This window comes from Heptranchias perlo, chromosome 2 (assembly GCF_035084215.1).
Source record: "Heptranchias perlo isolate sHepPer1 chromosome 2, sHepPer1.hap1, whole genome shotgun sequence".
Classification (NCBI taxonomy): domain Eukaryota; kingdom Metazoa; phylum Chordata; class Chondrichthyes; order Hexanchiformes; family Hexanchidae; genus Heptranchias; species Heptranchias perlo.
The window spans coordinates 130,354,415-130,373,578 of NC_090326.1; the positions used below are offsets into that span (position 1 = coordinate 130,354,415).

The 19,164-nt window shown below is 43.2% G+C and overlaps 1 protein-coding gene across 9 annotated transcripts in view; it reads left to right on the plus strand.

Moving 5' to 3' along the window:
- Positions 1-19,164, plus strand: part of si:ch211-285f17.1 (sickle tail protein homolog) — a 643,872-nt gene that overhangs the window by 554,610 nt on the left and 70,098 nt on the right. For all 9 annotated transcript variants that reach the window (XM_068007127.1, XM_068007122.1, XM_068007126.1 and 6 more), the window contains one exon: positions 9,816-10,633. In XM_068007127.1, the coding sequence (XP_067863228.1) occupies positions 9,816-10,633 (818 nt within the window). The remainder of the gene's footprint in view (positions 1-9,815; positions 10,634-19,164) is intronic.

Genomic DNA, 19,164 nt, shown 5'->3' on the forward strand with positions numbered 1-19,164 from the left:
ATTGATGACCTCTAAATTTGGACTCGCCCACAAGTAGAAACGTTTTCTCTACGTCTACATATCAAACCCTTTCATTATCTTAAAGACCTGTATCAGGTCACCCCTCAGCCTTCTCTTTTCTAGAGAAAGAGCCCCAGCCTGTTTAGTCTTTCCTGATAAGTACATCCTCTCAGTTCTGGTATCATCCTTGTAAATCTATTTTTGCACCTTCTCCAATGCCTCTATATGTTCTTTTTATAATGTGGAAACCGGAACTGTACACAGTACTCCGTGTGGTCTAACCAAGGTTCTATACATTTAACATAACCTCTCTGCTTTTCAATTCTATCCCTCTAGAAATGAACCCCAGTGCTTGGTTTGCCTTTTTTATGGCCTTATTAACCTGTGTCGCTACTTTTAGTGATTTGTGTATCTGTACTCCATAGCACGTAAAGTATCATAGTAGGTACAGCACAGGAGGAAGCCATTCGGCCCCAACATACCTTTGCTCCTCTACCCTAATTATATTCTTATTATCCAAGCAATATATGGCCTCCTTACTCTTCCTACCAAAATGGACCATCTCACACTTGTCTATATTGAAATACATTTGCCAATTACATCCCATTCTGCAAGTTTATTAATGTTATCTTACATTTTAATGCATTCTTCCTTTTGTATTAACTATCTTTCTCCCCCCCCCCCCCCCCCCCCCCCCAATTTGGTGTGGACCACAAATCTTGAAATTGTACTTCTGATTTCTGAGTCCAAATCGTTAATGTAAATTGTGAACATTAATGGTCCCGACACCGACCCCTGTGGAAAACCACATCCTACCTTTTTGCCAATCTGAGTAGGTACCTTTAACCCTTACATTCTCTCTTTTCTGTTTTGTGGCCAGCTTGCTATCCATTCTTCTACCTGTCCCCGACTCCACATGCTGTGACCGTAGTCATGAGTCTACAACGCGGTACCTTATCGAAAGGCATTTGAAAATCTAAATATATTACATGTACTGCATTAACCATGTCTATTCTGTCTGTTACTTCAAAGAATTCAATAAAGTTGGTCAAGCATGACTTTCCCTTCTGAAATGTGTGCTGACTACCCTTCATTATATTTTCGTTTCCTAGATATTTTTCTATTACATCTTTGAGTAAAGATTCCATTATCTTTCCGGCCACCAACATTAAGCTAACTGGTGTATAGTTCCCTGGACTTGTTCTATCTCCTTTTTAAATATAAGAATAACATTAGCTGTCCGCCAGTCCTCTGACACTATTCCCTCTTCTAATGAATTTTTATATATATGTAATAGTGCCTCTGCTATCTCTTCTCTAACTCCTTTTTAATATGCGCAGATGCAATTCAACTGGACCAGATGTTTTATCCTGTGTATGGTGAATTAATTTATCCATTATTTCTCCATTTCTATCTTAAATGTCTCTAACTTTTTTGATCTCCTCTTATAATGTCATAACCACCTTGTTAGTCTCCCTGGTAAATACTGAGGCAAAGTAACTATTCAATATTCCTACCATTTTTCTGTCATTATCTGTGGGTTTATCTTGTGCATTCCTTAGTGGCCATCTCCCTATCCTGATTTTTCTTTTGTTATTTATGTGTCTGTAGAATACTTTACTATTTATTTTTATATTCCTTGATAATTTAATTTCGTAATTCCTCATTGTTTTTTGACATCCTTCTTAACCTCTTCACATTCTCTTTTGTCATCTTCTCCTTTGTTCTGTGTTCAGAGAATGCCTTTTTTTAGTTTCAATTTTACCCTAATCTCTTCATTCATCCATGGTGTTTCATTATTGGCAAGTTTGTTCTTGTTTTTTAAAGAGGAATACATTTCCCCTGAACTCTATCACTGTTTGTTTGTTTTAAGTATTTCCCACTGCTGTTTTAACCCTTTGTCTGTTAATTTTTTTTTCCCAGTTTACCTTCCCTAGTTCCATTCTCATCCCCATAAAATTAGCTTTTTTCTAACCTATTACTTTGGCCTTTGGCTTTCTTATGTCTTTCTCAATCATTATTTTAAATTTTATGTTATGATCACTATTGTCTAGATGTTTCTCTATGCTTGCTTCTCTCATTTCCCATTACTAGATCCAGCAGTGATTCCTCTCTTGAGCTTCTCGCATACTGGGTAAGAAGGAAATCATTTACACGCTTTGAAACTCCTTTCCCCTTTCCCTACCTCTTGTCAGTTTATTTGGGGGTAGTTGAAATATCCCATGATTATTATTTGATCTTTTTTACTCATTTCATAGATTTGCCTAGATATTTCTTCCTCCATTTCCCTTCCACTATTAGGCGGTCTGTAGAATATGGCTATTAACATGCTGATCACTTCTTAGCCTTTGTCTCAATCCATATGGATTCTGTTTCTATCTTATTACTTATGTCCTTTTTTTCTATTGCCATTGTGTTGTCTCTAATTAGTACAGCTACTCTTAGTACACTTCCTTCCCTATCTTCATTTAGAAACAGAAAATCTGGTTGAACATCTTGGGCTCTTGCTCACAAGACAAGATTACCATTTATCCTAGATGGTGCATGAAGTACAGGGAAAGCAACCTAAACTGTATTTCAGATTTGGAGCCTAACCATTGCAATATTTAGAAGCTAATATAGCAATCTGCTGTTTTCTTTGAGCTTGTAGCTTAGATTGTTGTTCTATTTATTGAGAAACTCGATTCCTTTTTATGATTTTTTTGAGAGAAACGTTCTCATCGTGACTCATCTTAAAATGTTCTGGACATTGTGATAGCTTCCACAATACAGCACCCAGATTACTTCACGCTGCTTACAAATGGAAATCTTAATGTTCAGCTGGAATATTAGCTGTGCCTTGGGTTTTGTTGTGAACATTTTGTTTTGCACACCATGAAATATACACTCCTGCAGTTTGAGGGTACTTAGTGTATGTTGTGATGTACAGTAGTTACACTTTGAGCAGTAGGCCAAAGCCAAATGATCAAAGGCAGCAGTAATGTTGCAGTACAAAAACTCAAATACTACAGCTTTCTGGTAGCAAAAAAGTGCATTGCAAATTGCAAAATGAGAGTTTATATAGATGTCGCGCATGATATATCGTTACAGGTTAAGCTATACTATGTTTAATGGAAGACATGGGATATTTATCCAAGCCTAATGCTTCAATTTTAACTTGCGTTGGGTTTAAAGCGATTGCTATGTCTTCTAGCATAACGAATGCTGTCCTCTAATGCAGAAGTGTACAACACAGAGGGAGGCCATTCAGCCCGTTGTGCTGGTTCTTTGCTAGAGCTAGCCAAAACTCAACTGCACACTCTCCTCACACAGTTTTACAGAGCCTAGTTACTGATGGCTGCGTTCAGTCTGTAAAACTGTTAAAATAATTTTTGTTCTCACTGAGAATAGGACAGAGGCATGAAATTCTACTCGACTATTGATTAAAGTAATCTGGTTGGTTAGCTCATCTGGGTGTAAAATTGGTCATAACTCTTGGCTTGAGGAAGCCTTTATTCCTCAGGAAATGAGTGTACTGCAACAGAAATTTAATTCTACACACCAGGGCACAGCAAGGTGCATGACCACAAGATGAGGCTTACTGCAGACTCAAATTGTTTGATGAAATAGCCTGTAAACTCATTTGTTGATAGGTGCTGTCTTTAACTTCAGATGATTTCATGTGACTTTGGGAAGTTGTCTGTGCCCATTCTGGGCTACATACTTTGTACTACACAACAACTGTGGAAACGTGCAGTCTATGAAATACAATTTTTTTTTTGTCCAGCTCTGCCTCAAAGTTGTTACCCCTAAACTTCTACCAATGTGACTCTGTAATCACCTGCTGAAAGACATGAATGACTGGTGGGCAGTAACTTTCACCCACTTAGAGACTTTCTCTAACTCTTTGTGGGAGGTGCCTTACTTTAACTTGGTGCTCCAGCCCTCCCACCAAATCACTGCCAAGCACTAGGAACTCACTATAAAGACAGTGTCAACGTGGTGACAGGAGCTGGTGCATCAGACTGCCATGCCTTTGGGTTGCCTTTCCTTGGTGTCTTTCCTTTCTGTACAAATGAATCTAACATTTATAGAGACCGATTAATGGACCAGTTAAAGACGTTTCCTAGACTGTCGATACCAATTAAAATAATTGCGATGATCATGGGAACAGTAAGTTTCATCAATTTCAACTGCCTTCTAATATGTTTACAAGTCCATGTTGTGAAATTGTTATGGATAACTAAATTGTGCTTCCAAAATGTAACAGTTACCTAGACCCTACAGGTTTTCTATTTTATTATGTTGGATGCAAAACTAATGTTAATAGTAGTGAGTGGTTATGAAAATTTCTCTCTTTTTGTCTATATTTATTTTTGGTAGCTAATAATTCAATTGAAGATGTGCAAAGGAGATTTAGCAGTCGGCTAAAACCATACTGATGCAATGTTACAAAATTTGTTGTTGCCTCCCTGACAATAGGCTTGAGAGTGGACCTAACAGTTTTCAGATGTGTGCACATTTTATGATTGCTTCAATTTGTATTTGAGCATTCCTTTTTGAACTTGAGGGGTCAGGTGTTGAAAATCCAAGATGTCCCATAAACCTTTTCAGTGTTTAAAGACATTATAATAAATGTGTGTTTTTCTTCTTCCTTCTGTTGTTTGGAGATGTTGGGGTTTGATGCAGTGAACTCGTGTGGCTGCACAATGAAACCTTTATGTAAATCAATGTTTTGGCATTCTAAATCCAATCAAAATGAAGCACAGGTGCTTCATTCATCTGCCTTTGTGTATCTGAGCTAAACTCAAGTTTTTTTTTAAAAAGTCAGAAATAATTTTGATGTGAAACCGCTTCTCAAAAAAGTTGCTGTGCATCTTCTGGCTGGTTTTGAAATCATTTGTTAAAACAAACACAAATACTACCCAAGCCTCAACGAAAACACAATTCAACATCTAAACTGGGAAAAATATACATTTTCTGTAGACAGTAATTATTTATAATTTGAAAGTATAAATCCTCTCCCCGACCCAGAGTTCCCTATCTAACGTCATGGTGGGAGCACCATCCTCACAAGGACTGCAGCAGTTCAGGAAGAAGGCCCATTACCATCATCAAAGGGCAACTAGGGATTGTCAATAAATGTAGCCTTGCCAACGACACATCCATCCCGAGAATTCGTATATTAAAAAAAATTGATATTTCTTAAAAATATTAATTGCAAGCAAAGGTGTTTGAGATACTGAGATGCCCCAAGTAAAAATGTGAATGAAGGTATTCTGATACATGACAATTGTATAGGTAAGTTTAATTGTATTATGAGAAATATGTAATTTTTATTATTACAATTAGAAAATGTAATATGAGCCTGTAGTTGACAAATTTACATGGAGAAAGGTGGGTGAAGAAAATTTGAAGTATTTTTATTTGCTTGATGCATAGTGTTGGTTCACCTTCCTTTTGCTAAGACATTTGTATACGCATCAATCATCATCAAATTTGCCTGTTTATCAATCGTGGAAGAAATTTGAATTATTTTTTATTCGTTCATGGGATGTGGGAGTCACTGGCAAGACCAGCATTTATTGCCCATCCCTAATCGCCCTTGAGAAGGTGGTGGTGAGCCGCTGCAGTCCGTGTGGTGAAGGTTCTCCCACAGTGCTGTTAGGAAGGCAGTTCCAGGATTTTGACCCAGCGACGATGAAGGAATGGCGATATATTTCCAAGTCAGGATGGTGTGTGACTTGGAGGGCAATGTGCAGGTGGTGGTGTTCCCATGTGCCTGCTGCCCTTGTCTTTCTAAGTGGTAGAGGTTGCGGGTTTGGGAGTTGCTGTCGAAGAAGCCTTGCTGCAGTGCATCCTGTGGATTCTACACACTGCAGCCACGGTGCGCCGGCGGTGAAGGGAGTGAATGCTTAGGGTGGTGGATGGGGTGCCAATCAAGCGGGCTGCTTTGTCCTGGATGTTGTCGAGCTTCTTGAGTGTTGTTGGAGCTGCACTCATCTAGGCAAGTGAGTATTCCATCACACTCCTGATTTGTGCCTTGTAGATGGTGGAAAGGCTTTGGGGAGTCAGGAGGTGAGTCACTCACCACAGAATACCCAGCCTCTGACCTGCTCTCGTAGCCACAGTATTTATATGGCTGGTCCAGTTAAGTTTCTGGTCAATGGTGACCCTCAGGATGTTAATGGTGGGGGATTTGGTGATGGTAATGCTGTTGAATGTCATGGGGAGTTGGTTAGATTCTCTCTTGTTGGAGATGGTCATTGCCTGGCACTTGTCTGGAGCGAATGTTACTTGCTACTTATCAGCCCAAGCCTGGATGTTGCCAGGTCTTACTACCTGCAGGCATGGACAGCTTCATTATCTGACCTTATGATGGAGGGAAGGTCATTGATGAAGCAGCTGAAGATGGTTGGGCCTAGGACAATGTCCTGGGAGTGAGATGATTGGCCTCCAACAACCACTACCATCTTCCTTTGTGCTAGGTATGACCCCAGACACTGGAGAGCTTGCCCCCTGATTCCCATTGACTTCAATTTTACTAGGGCTCCTTGGTGCCATACTCGGTCAAATATTGCCTTGATTTCAAGGGCAGTCGCTCTCACTTCACCTCTGGAATTCAGCTCTTTTGTCCATGTTTGGACCAAGGCTGTAATGAGGTCTGGAGCCGAGTGGTCCGGGCGGAACCCAAACTGAGCATCGGTGAGCAGGTTATTGGTGAGTAAGTGCCGCTTGATGGCACTGTCGACGACACCTTCCATCATTTTGCTGATGATTGAGAGTAGACTGATGGGGCAGTAATTGGCCGTATTGGATTTGTCCTGCTTTTTGTGGACAGGACATACCTGGGCAATTTTCCACATTGTCGGGTAGATGCCAGTGTTGTAGCTGTACTGGAACAGCTTGGCTAGAGGCGCAGCTAGTTCTGGAGCACAAGTCTTCAGCACTACAGCTAGGATGTTGTTAGGGTCCATAGCCTTTGTTGTATCCAGTGCACTCAGCCGTTTCTAGATATAATGTGGAGTGAATCGAATTGGCTGAAGACTGGCTTCTGTGATGGTAGGAATATCAGGAGGAGGCCGAGATGGATCATCTACTCTGCACTTCTGGCTGAAGCTGGTTGCAAATGCTTCAGCCTTGTCTTTTGCACTCACTTGCTGGACTCTGCCATCATTGAGAATGGGGATGTTCACAGAGCCACCTCCTCCCGTTAGTTGTTTAATTGTCCACCACCATTCATGACTGGATGTGGCAGGGCTGCAGAGCTTTAATCTGATCCGATGGTGTGGAATCACTTAGCTCTGTCTATAGCATGTTGCTTCTGCTGTTTAGCGTGCATGTAGTCCTGTGTTGCAGCTTCACCAGGTTGGCATCTCATTTTTAGGTATGCCTGGTGCTGCTCCTGCCATGCTCTTCTACACTCCTCATTGAACCAGGGTTGATCCCCTGGCTTGTTGGTAACAGTAGATTGAGGAATATGCTGGGCCATGAGGTTACAGATTGTGCTTGAATGCAATTCTGCTGCTGCTAATGGCCCACAGCGCCTCATGAATGCCCAGTTTTGAGCTGTTACATCTGTTTTGAATCTCTCCCATTTAGCAAGGTGGTAGTGCCACACAACACGTTGGATGGTGTCCTCAGTGTGAAGACGGGACTTCGTCTCCACAAGGACTGTGAGGTGGTCACTCCTACCAATACTGTCATGGACAGATGATCTATGACAGGTAGATTGGTGAGGACGAGGTCAAGTAGGTTTTTCCCTCATGTTGGTTCGCTCACCACCTGCCGCAAGCCCAGTCTGGCAGCTGTGTCTTTCAGGACTCGGCCAGTTTGGTCAGTAGTGGTGCTACCAAGCCACTCTTGGTGATGGACATTGAAGTCCCCCACCCAGAGTACATTCTGTGCCCTTGCTACCCTCAGTGCTTCCTCCAAGTGGTGCTCAACATGGAAAGAGGACTGATTCATCAGCTGAGGGAGGACGGTAGGTGGTAATCAGGAGGTTTCCTTGCCCATGTTTGACCTGATGCCATGAGATTTCATGGGATCCGGAGTCGATGTTGAGGACTCCCAGGGCCACTCCCTCCTGACTGTATATCACTGTACCGCCACCACTGGTGGGTCTGTCCTGCTGGTGGGACAGGATATACCCAGGAAGGTAATGGAAGAGTCTGGGACGTTGGCTGAAAGGTATGATTCTGTGAGTATGGCTATGTCAGGCTGTTGTTTGACTAGTCTGTGGGACAGCTCTCCCAATTTTGGCACAAGTTCCCAGATGTTAGTGAGGAGGACTTTGCAGGTTCGACTTGGCTTGGTTTCCTTTTGTGGTGTCCGGTGCCTCGTGGTCCAATGCCGTTGGTCTGTCCGGTTTTATTCTTCTTTTGACTTTTTGTAGCGAGATTAATTGTGATGGGGCAAATTTTAACGAGTCGATAGCTTTAAGTGTGGCATACAAATTTACATAATGCAGGTGTGATACCAGAGTGTGATGAATGTGCAGTGTGCGTTAAAAACTTTATTATTATTAGTGAATTTCCATTGGTTTTACTTAGTGAATCAAAGGATATGCTATTATAGCCATAAAACTGTTATGTCATCAACTGTATCAAGATCACTGATGTACTGTAACTGAATAAATTAAATTCAATTTTTATAATTTTATAACTTGGGATTGCCAGTGTTTTGAGGATCCAATTGTGTAATTCTGCATTATTCTGTGATCTTGAATGTGGCCTTGATTATTATGGGCTAGGTTTTCCATCCATTGGCTATAAATGGGCAAAAATGTCACCCATATTTTCTTTTCATCCCTTTTTTTACAAGCCACAATTTACAGGAAAATTGCAGGTATTAATTAGCCAATTGAAGATAGATATGTGGGCTTTGGTAGCAGTTGTAGAGGAAAGTGTTGGGCTTTGCTGGTATTGGGGTGTGAATCTTTGTGTGGCAGTGCTTCAGAGGGGAAACCTGGAGTTGGGTAATACTGGGATAGGATCTGGGGTTTGGTTTGCTCGAGGATTTCTGAGATGTAACAATTTTTTGGGATGGGGGAGATCCTAAGGTTTGGTAGCAGTGGGCATTGGGGGGTGAGGCCAAGTCTCAGGAAATTGCTGGAGGGGGGGAAGCGGGAGGTTGGGGCACAGAGGTCATGGGTTGTGACAGGATTAGGGAAGGTCTTGGGGTCCAATAACACTGTGGAGGGGAGCACGGGAGGGTCCTGGGAGAATGACAGCTCTGGGGGGATGGAACATTGTGGTAGGTACCAGAGTCTGACAGTACTGGGGTGGGGGGGTGGGGTGGTGGAGGGCCTCTGGGTGTGGCAGTTCGATGCATTGTTTGTAGTACTTGGTGGAGAGGCTCTAGGGGAAAAAGGCCTTGAGGTCTGAGAGCTCTCGGTACAGTGAGGTGGATCTGGGAACACTGGCAGAGTTATTTTTGGGTTTTTTTTTGCCCCCTTTTATTCTGCCTTACCTGATGTCTGAAGCCAAATGATGGGTTATTTAGAGATGATTGCTACTGTGGCACGTTATGAGGCAGCACCAGAGATTGTCCAGATATTACTTTCTGCTTTAAGTTTCACTCCCAGTTACCACTGCCCATCACAGTACAAAATATTGCAGCCTCCACACAGTGCCTCCCCACTTACTACAGCTCTTATTGGGACATGAGCAGCATTGGAGCCTGCATCCACTCTTATGGTATGGAACAAGGGTAGCTCTGTGCCATGCAGCCCATGAACACTTTTTAAAAATTTGAATCCAAGTTTTCACCCATGAAAAAGGCCTTACTACTTTAAGTAAAACCCACATCTTTAAAGTAATCTATTTGTTTTCCAGATGCAGAGAGAGATGGTTTACACAAAAGAAGCCCCTCCTTCCTTTCGCCACCATGGTCCTCTTCCCCATGGACCACCAAGTTCTCCACCAATAACTCAATCAATGCCACCTTCTCCATCCAGAATCCCATATAATGGAGGGAGAACCATACCTATGCCAGGCAGTGCCACCGTCCCTAGGGACAGACTGTCCAGTGTGCCACCGTCAAGGTCCATATCCCCCAGCCCGAGTGCCATCTTGGAGAGAAGAGATGTGAAGCCTGACGAGGACTTGAGCAGTAAAAATGTTGCTCTGTTCCGAAATGAAGGTCTGTATGCTGATCCTTACATGTATCATGATGGACGAATGAGTATTGCTTCATCCAACACTGGAATTCCTGGGGACGTACCAGACCATATCCTGTACCACCGTTCTTCAGTGAGGTCTGGCAACGTATACCCGAACACCAGTGCGCAGACTGACATGATGGAACAGTCGATGTACAGAACAAAGTCCAGAAAATATGCTGATGGTTATATGCCAGCACTTGGCTCCAAAACACCACCACCTTCTCCTCAGAAGATAAGTGACATGCGCATAATAGATATTCATGGACAGACCACCCACATGGCTCATCCCGCTCAACTTGACAGATCCTCTCCTGTACATACCTCACTCAGGAAGGATTCTGGGCCGTCTATGGTTATGGAAACCGCGGTAATCAAGTCGCGCAGTGCTGCTTCCTCGCCTTCCATTTCTGAAATAATCCCGTTTTCAGCTGACAAGCAAACGTCGGGGTACAGTGGCGCATCTGGAGCACCTAATGACCCGGAAACCAGGTAAGGGGGACTGAGAAGTGATTGGAAATGAAGATGAACAGTTCAAGATGATTAGTTTGTACAGATAAATTTGATGTGTTTTAGTTCAATTGCCCAAAAGATTGAATTAAAGAAACCAATTCAATTCATTGCCCTTTAGTGCAAATAAGTCCTGGTAAATTTGTTCATACTTTATTAAAATATTTACACTGGGGCAGAATTTTGTAAACAGACACAAAATAACCATCTTGGCAAACATTGTACCATAATCCACAGCAGCTCATTATTTATCATGGTAGGAAAGGTAATGGAAACGGTAGGAAAGGTAATGGAATCTTTACTCAAAGATGTAATAGAAAAACATGTAGAAACTGAAAATATAATCAAGAGTAGTCAGCATGGATTTCAAAAGGGAAGGACATGCTTGCCTAACCTTATTGAATTCTTTGAAGAAGTAATGGAAAGAGTAGATAAGGGTAATGCAGTAGATGTAGTATACTTGGATTTTCAAAAGGCCTTCAATAAGGTACTACATAGTAGACTCATCACTAAGATCAGAGCATGTGGAGTCAGGGGACAGGTAGCAGAATGGATAGCCAGCTGGCTACAAAACAGAAAAGAGAGAGTTGGGGTTAAAGGTCTTTACTCAGATTGGCAGAAGATGGGAAGTGGTGTTCCACAAGGATCGGTGTTGAGACCACTGTTGTCCACCGTTTACATAAACGATTTTGACTCAGGAATCAGAAGTACAATTCAAATTGAGGGGAATAGTTAATACTGAGGAAGATTGTGACAAAATACAAGGCAACGTTAATAAACTTGCAGAATGGGCGTGTAAATGGCTCATGAAGTTCAATATAGATGAGTGTGAGGTGATGCATTTTAGTAGGAGGAATAAGGAAGCCACGTACTAAATGGGATAGAGGAGCAAAGGGATCTAGGGGTACAGATTCATAAATCATTAAAAGTAGCAAAGCAGGTCAACAAGGCCATAAAAAATGCAAACAAAGCGCTGGGGTTCATTTCTAGAGGAAAACGTTAAACTTGTATAGAACATTAGTTAGACTACAGTTGGAGTACGTTCACAGTTCTGGTCTCCAAATTATAAAAATGATAGAGGTACTGGAGAAAGCGCAAAAAAGATTTACAAAAATATCAGAACTGAGAAGTTCCAACTATCAAGATAGACAGTATGTTCAAGGCTGAGATAGATAAATTTTTGGACTCTAGGGGAATTAAGGGATATGGGGATCGGGCAGAAAAGTGGAATTGAGGCTGAAGATCAACCATGATCTTATTGAATGGCGGAGCAGGCTCGAGGGGCCGTATGGCCTTCTCCTGCTCCTATTTCTTATGTTCTTATGTAGAACAGACTGGGCTCTTTTCTTTAGAAAAGAGAAGGCTGAGGGGTGACCTAATAGAGGTCTTTAAAATTATGAAGGGGTTTGATAGGGTAGATGTTTTCACTTGTGAGGGAGTCCAAAACTAGAGGTCATCAATGTAAGATCGTCACTAATTATTCCAATAAGGGATTCAGGAGAGATTTCTTTACCCAGAGAGTGGTTGGAATGTTGAACTTGCCACCTCATGGAGTAAATGAGGCAAATAGCATAAATGCTTTTAAGGGTAAGCTAAATAAGTACAAAAAGGAATAGAAGGATATGTTGATAGGGTGAGAGGAAGTAAGGTGGGAGGAGGCTCTTGTGGACATAAACACCGGCATAGACCAGTTGAGCCGAATGGCCTGTTTCTGTGCTGTCGATTCTATGTAATTCATATATAAAAGGGTACTTTAGGATGGTTCCACATCATTTGAAATAAATATGAGCATTTATTTTACTTTTCAGAAGTTTAGATACATAAATTGTGGGTGTACATGTGTATGTTTTGTGAAGTCACACGTTTGGAATGCACAGTCTCTGAAGAAGAGTACAATGGTGCTTTGGATTCATTGACATCAAATATTCCAGCTAACAAGGATAGAACATAATGTTGCAAGTGCAACATTAATCTGCTAACCACTTCACTTCATTTTAAAAAAAATCAATTAAATGCTGACCTTTAAGCATGCTTTTCTTTTGAAAAGAATCTCCTCAGCAGCACATTATATGTCCTACCCTTCCTTCATTGCAGATTATGTGGCTCCATTATGTGCCATCTCTGTGATCCCCACCAGATTATTTAGCAGCAGCATTGCACTTTCATCTCCCAGATCAGAAGAAGAGAATCAATGCCAAGAACATTTACCCAAAACACAATGTGCAGTAAAGCTCTTTCAGGTGTATAATTGCTTTGAAAGTGAAAACACTCTAGATCCTTCTAGTGTTGATGTGGATGGGTTGGCTGGTTTGTATGTTTGGTTTAACCACGTTAAATGGACAAAAGTGCCGAGTAAACATTTGTATTTAATTTCTTTTCATGAAATGTTACTTATTTTATATCTTCCTCACTCTGTTAGTCTCCCTAGCCTCTTAGCGTATCATGGTTTGGGGAGGGAAAACACTCTGCTTACTGATCTCTACCAGTGGTGATCCTGTCAGCCATATGAACCATGTGTAAGAACAGACCATGGTGACTGTTTAGTAGTTTACTGTCGCTGTAACTTAATCAGCATCATCATTATGTGGAGAAATGTAACTGCAAACCTGCTCCTCCCCACCCCAATGCATTAACTTCTATGATTCTATAAGTGCAGGCAACTGGGACGAGCGTAGTGGTATAAACTGGGCGACATGGACATGTTGGGCCGAAGGGCCTGTTTCCATGTTGTAAACTTCTATGATTCTATCTATGATTAAGAACCAATGCAATGGTGCCATTTAAAACTTTCCAATTGATCAAGTTAACAGGCAAAGACAACTTTTTTTTATTTTTTTATTCGTTCACGGGATGTGGGCGTCGCTGGCAAGGCCGGCATTTATTGCCCATCCCTAATTGCCCTCGAAGGTGGTGGTGAGCCGCCTTCTTGAACCGCTGCAGTCCGTGTGGTGACGGTTCTCCCACAGTGCTGTTAGGAAGGGAGTTCCAGGATTTTGACCCAGCGACAATGAAGGAACGGCGATATATTTCCAAGTCGGGATGGTGTGTGACTTGGAGGGGAACGTGCAGGTGGTGTTGTTCCCATGCGCCTGCAGCCCTTGTCCTTCTAGGTGGTAGAGGTCGCGGGTTTGGGAGGTGCTGTCGAAGAAGCCTTGGCGAGTTGCTGCAGTGCATCCTGTGGATGGTGCACACTGCAGCCACAGTGCGCCAGTGGTGAAGGGAGTGAATGTTTAGTGTGGTGGATGGGGTGCCAATCAAGCGGGCTGCTTTATCTTGGATGGTGTCGAGCTTCTTGAGTGTTGTTGGAGCTGCACTCATCCAGGCAAGTGGAGAGTATTCCATCACACTCCTGACTTGTGCCTTGTAGATGGTGGAAAGGCTTTGGGGAGTCAGGAGGTGAGTCACTCGCCGCAGAATACCCAGCCTCTGACCTGCTCTCGTAGCCACAGTATTTATATGGCTGGTCCAGTTCAGTTTCTGGTCAATGGTGACCCCCAGGATGTTGATGGTGGGGGATTCGGCGATGGTAATGCCGTTGAATGTCAAGGGGAGGTGGTTAGACTCTCTCTTGTTGGAGATGGTCATTGCCTGGCACTTATCTGGCGCGAATGTTACTTGCCACTTATCAGCCCAAGCCTGGATGTTGTCCAGGTCTTGCTGCATGCAGGCTCGGACTGCTTCATTATCTGAGGGGTTGCGAATGGAACTGAACACTGTGCAGTCATCAGTGAACATCCCCATTTCTGACCTTATGATGGAGGGAAGGTCATTGATGAAGCAGCTGAAGATGGTTGGGCCTAGGACACTGCCCTGAGGAACTCCTGCAGCAATGCCCTGGGGCTGAGATGATTGGCCTCCAACAACCACTACCATCTTCCTTTGTGCTAGGTATGACTCCAGCCACTGGAGAGTTTTCCCCCTGATTCCCATTGACTTCAATTTTACTAGGGCTCCTTGGTGCCACACTCGGTCAAATGCTGCCTTGATGTCAAGGGCAGTCACTCTCGCCTCACCTCTGGAATTCAGCTCTTTTGTCCATGTTTGGACCAAGGCTGTAATGAGGTCTGGAGCCGAGTGGTCCTGGTGGAACCCAAACTGAGCATCGGTGAGCAGGTTATTGGTGAGTAAGTGCCGCTTGATAGCACTGTCGACGACACCTTCCATCACTTTGCTGATGATTGAGAGTAGACTGATGGGGCGGTAATTGGCCGGATTGGATTTGTCTTGCTTTTTGTGGACAGGACATACCTGGGCAATTTTCCACATTGTCGGGTGGATGCCAGTGTTGTAGCTGTACTGGAACAGCTTGGCTAGAGGCGCAGCTAGTTCTGGAGCACAAGTCTTCAGCACTACAGCTGGGATGTTGTCGGGGCCCATGGCCTTTGCTGTATCCAGTGCACTCAGCCGTTTCTTGATATCACGTGGAGTGAATCGAATTGGCCGAAGACTGGCTTCCGTGATGGTGGGGATATCGGGAGGAGGCTGAGATGGATTATCCACTCGGCACTTCTGGCTGAAGATGGTTGCAAACGCTTCAGCCTTGTCTTTTGCACTCACGTGCTGGACTCCGCCATCATTGAGAATGGGGATGTTTGCAGAGCCTCCTCCTCCCGTTAGTTGTTTAATTGTCCACCACCATTCACGACTGGATGTGGCAGGACTGCAGAGCTTTGATCTGATCCGTTGGTTGTGGAATCGCTTAGCTCTGTCTATGGCATGTTGCTTCCGCTGTTTAGCATGCATGTAGTCCTGAGTTGTAGCTTCACCAGGTTGGCACCTCATTTTTCGGTAGGCCTGGTGCTGCTCCTGGCATGCTCTTCTACACTCCTCATTGAACCAGGGTTGATCCCCTGGCTTGTTGGTAATGGTAGAGTGAGGAATATGCCGGGCCATGAGGTTACAGATTGTGCTGGAATACAATTCTGCTGCTGCTGATGGCCCACAGCGCCTCATGGATGCCCAGTTTTGAGCTGCTAGATCTGTTCTGAATCTATCCCATTTAGCACGGTGGTAGTGCCACACAACACGTTGGATGGTGTCCTCAGTGCGAAGACGGGATTTCATCTCCACGAGGACTGTGCGGTGGTCACTCCTACCAATACTGTCATGGACAGATGCATTTGCGACAGGTAGATTGGTGAGGACGAGGTCAAGTAAGTTTTTCCCTCGTGTTGGTTCGCTCACCACCTGCCGCAGGCCCAGTCTGGCAGCTATGTCCTTCAGGACTCGGCAGCTCGGTCAGTAGTGGTGCTACCGAGCCACTCTTGGTGATGGACATTGAAGTCCCCCACCCAGAGTACATTTTGTGCCCTTGCTACCCTCAGTGCTTCCTCCAAGTGGTGTTCAACATGGAGGAGGACTGATTCATCAGCTGAGGGAGGACGGTAGGTGGTAATCAGCAGGAGGTTTCCTTGCCCATGTTTGACCTGATGCCATGAGATTTCATGGGGTCCAGAGTCAATGTTGAGGACTCCCAGGGCCACTCCCTCCTGACTGTATATCACTGTACCGCCACCTCTGGTGGGTCTGTCCTGCCGGTGGGACAGGACATACCCAGGGATGGTGATGGAAGAGTCTGGGACGTTGGCTGAAAGATATGATTCTGTGAGTATGGCTATGTCAGGCTGTTGCTTGACTAGTCTGTGGGACAGCTCTCCCAATTTTGGCACAAGTCCCCAGATGTTAGTAAGGAGGACCTTGCAGGGTCGACTGGGCTTGGTGTTTTTTTGCCGTTGTCGTGTCCGGTGCCTAGTGGTCCGATGCCGGGTGGTCCTTCCGGTTTTATTCTTATTATGACTTTTCGTAGCGAGATTTTACAACTGAGTGGCTTGCTAGGCCATTTCAGAGGGCAATTAAGAATCAACCACATTGCTGTGGGTCTGGAGTCACATATAGGCCAGACCGGGTAAGGGCGGCAGGCTTCCTTCCCTAAAGGACATTAGTGAACCAGATGGGTTTTTACGACAATCCGGTAGTTTCATGGCCATCATTACTGATACTAGTATTTTAATTCCAGATTTTTTTTTTATTTTAATTAATTGAATTTAATTAATTAATTGAATTTAAATTCGCCAGCTGCCGTGGCGGGATTTGAACTCATGACTCTGGATTTGTTAAAGTACTAATGGGAGTGGTCACACAGAGTTCCGTTTCACCGAGCACTTTCCTAATGGAGGAACGGTGCTGATGGGTGGACTATTTTTTAAAAATTCCTCAAATTTTCAGTCTAGCGCAGTAGGTTTGTATCTGTTCACAATGCTGGTGTGTTTAGCTGTGATGTAGAAAGATCCACATTCTGTTCTTCATTTTCATCTCTCCTTCCCTCTCCCAGAATGCTGCCACCCTCCTCCTCCAAATTAAGTCACAAATGAAAGGGAGGAGGTTGTATTAATGCTTCACTGAAACAAATTTTATTTAGTTAAAGGTGGGGCACCTGATGAATAAGATACCTAAAATAATAGCTCTGCGGTACAGTGCACCAGTGCCATAACAAAACCAAAGGATTAAGCCCATCTTTATTTAATTCTGGTAGCAGAAAAACACATTTGCTTTGACTCACTAAATTCAATAAGCAGAACATTATTGTTAACATCTATGAAGGTAACTCTGCATATACAGAAGATGGATAGCGGGCTGAAGATCAATGCATCAATTTAATAGATTTTTTTTTCTCATTCTGCTTTCTGTGATTGTGTCTCCGTATTGTTTAAAATGACTCCAGAAACAAAACTCTCGGGACAAACATATGTCACAGTTGGCTGTAGCTTGAGTGTTTGAATCTCAATGTACGGATTTGTAAAAGCCTAAATTTTTGCTGCTCTATTATTGTGAGAGTCTGTTTGTTGTAAGAAATAATAATGGTGGCAAGTTTCAAGTGTGCACAAAAATACCTCGGGAGATTAATAACCATTCTCATTTTCGAAAGTGTTCAACTAAAGAATTCCATATAACAGCCCATTAATCACAAAATTACGACAGTCTAGCCAGTGTAAATACTACACCAAAGTTATTTAAACTGCTTATTGTAATTGTTATGCTGCAACCTTCTCCATATGAAATTTCATAACTGCATCTTTAAAAGAAAATAAACTGGGAAATCTGTTACATACTCCAGAAGAGAGTGAGGTATAAAATATACAGCAATATAAATGACTAGCAAGTGTCTTAATAGGATTTTAATTTGGCAATGCTTCAAGTTGTCTTGGTTAAAGATGCTTAAATATTGACTTGGGTGGTCAAATGGAGCATTGTATACAAGTATTCAATTGTTAAATTATTTAAGCAATACAGTAACTGGATTTAATGAACTGCTAGCATAAGATATCCATGCTAACTGCATTACTGGACCAGGTCTCAATAGGTTTTCCCAATGGCTGGCTCAGTGAATCTATCCTGTGCATCACCGAGTAATATAGACCAAGGAGGTTCCATGTCGGTCTGATCGCTGGTCTTGACCGAGTTAGCTGATTTCAGCTAGGGCAGCGGTAGGGTTGCTACAGTTAGCCTCTGGATTAGGAAGGGGAAAATATCAACCGGGGTTCCTGCTTTTGATAACTATCCAGTGACCCCCTGCTGTAAGTGTACGTATGTGGATGTTAGGTGAGGACGTGATCAGCATTGGCTGTGATGCTCCCTGCAGTCAAATAGCCAGTCGACTCCTCACTGTGTCAAAGTTCGCACCTAAATGATGACCACTTGGATGTGGTACTAGAGGATAACTGGCGCTGGTGAAACTGTACCCAGTGAAGAATGAACGCCTTCAGGAGAGGGGGTGGGGGGGGGGAGAAAAACTGGTGGTGAAAACAAGAAGAAAAATCAATCTCATTGATTTGTGGTGAACCAGAAAGAATCATTTGTACTTCTCTTCCAATCATGTCTATTATTACTTTATTCCCAAATTTTGTTTCCCATTTTTTTGCCTCACGTGAGAGCAATAACTTGCGCCTTGCCCAATGGTCCATTCCACATATATAAGCCAAGACAGTGGGCGTTATTAGGCTGTTTGACTGTCGGTAACATCAGAGCTGAGTGGGATTCACTGAGCCAGCCATTGGGAAAACCTATTGAGACCTGGTCCAGTAAAGCAGTTAGCATGGATGTCTTATGCTAGCAGTTCATTAAATCCAGTCACTGTATTGCTTGGATAATGCACACTTACTGGCAGGAGTCAATTGGATAGCAAACAAGCAGAAACCCAATTTGATTTCTCCTCCACCTCACCTCCCTTTGTTTCTTCAGAAGTCCCTAGATACTGAGTCCAATGGTAGTACCCTCACCACTGCCATGGCCAAAATAAGGTAACTTAGCACAGACCAGGGTACAAACGTGGGAATTCCTTTGTTTGCATGCCGCATGGTAGCTGAGATTCCCTTGACAGTTAAGTGGGTAAACACATCACTACTTTTTATCACGATATGGGGTGATAGCACCAGTATAGTCCAGCAAGATTGGGGCTGGGAGAAGGAAGTGACGCTTAGGAGAGTCTGTTGCCTCAATTCAAAGGAATGTGGCAG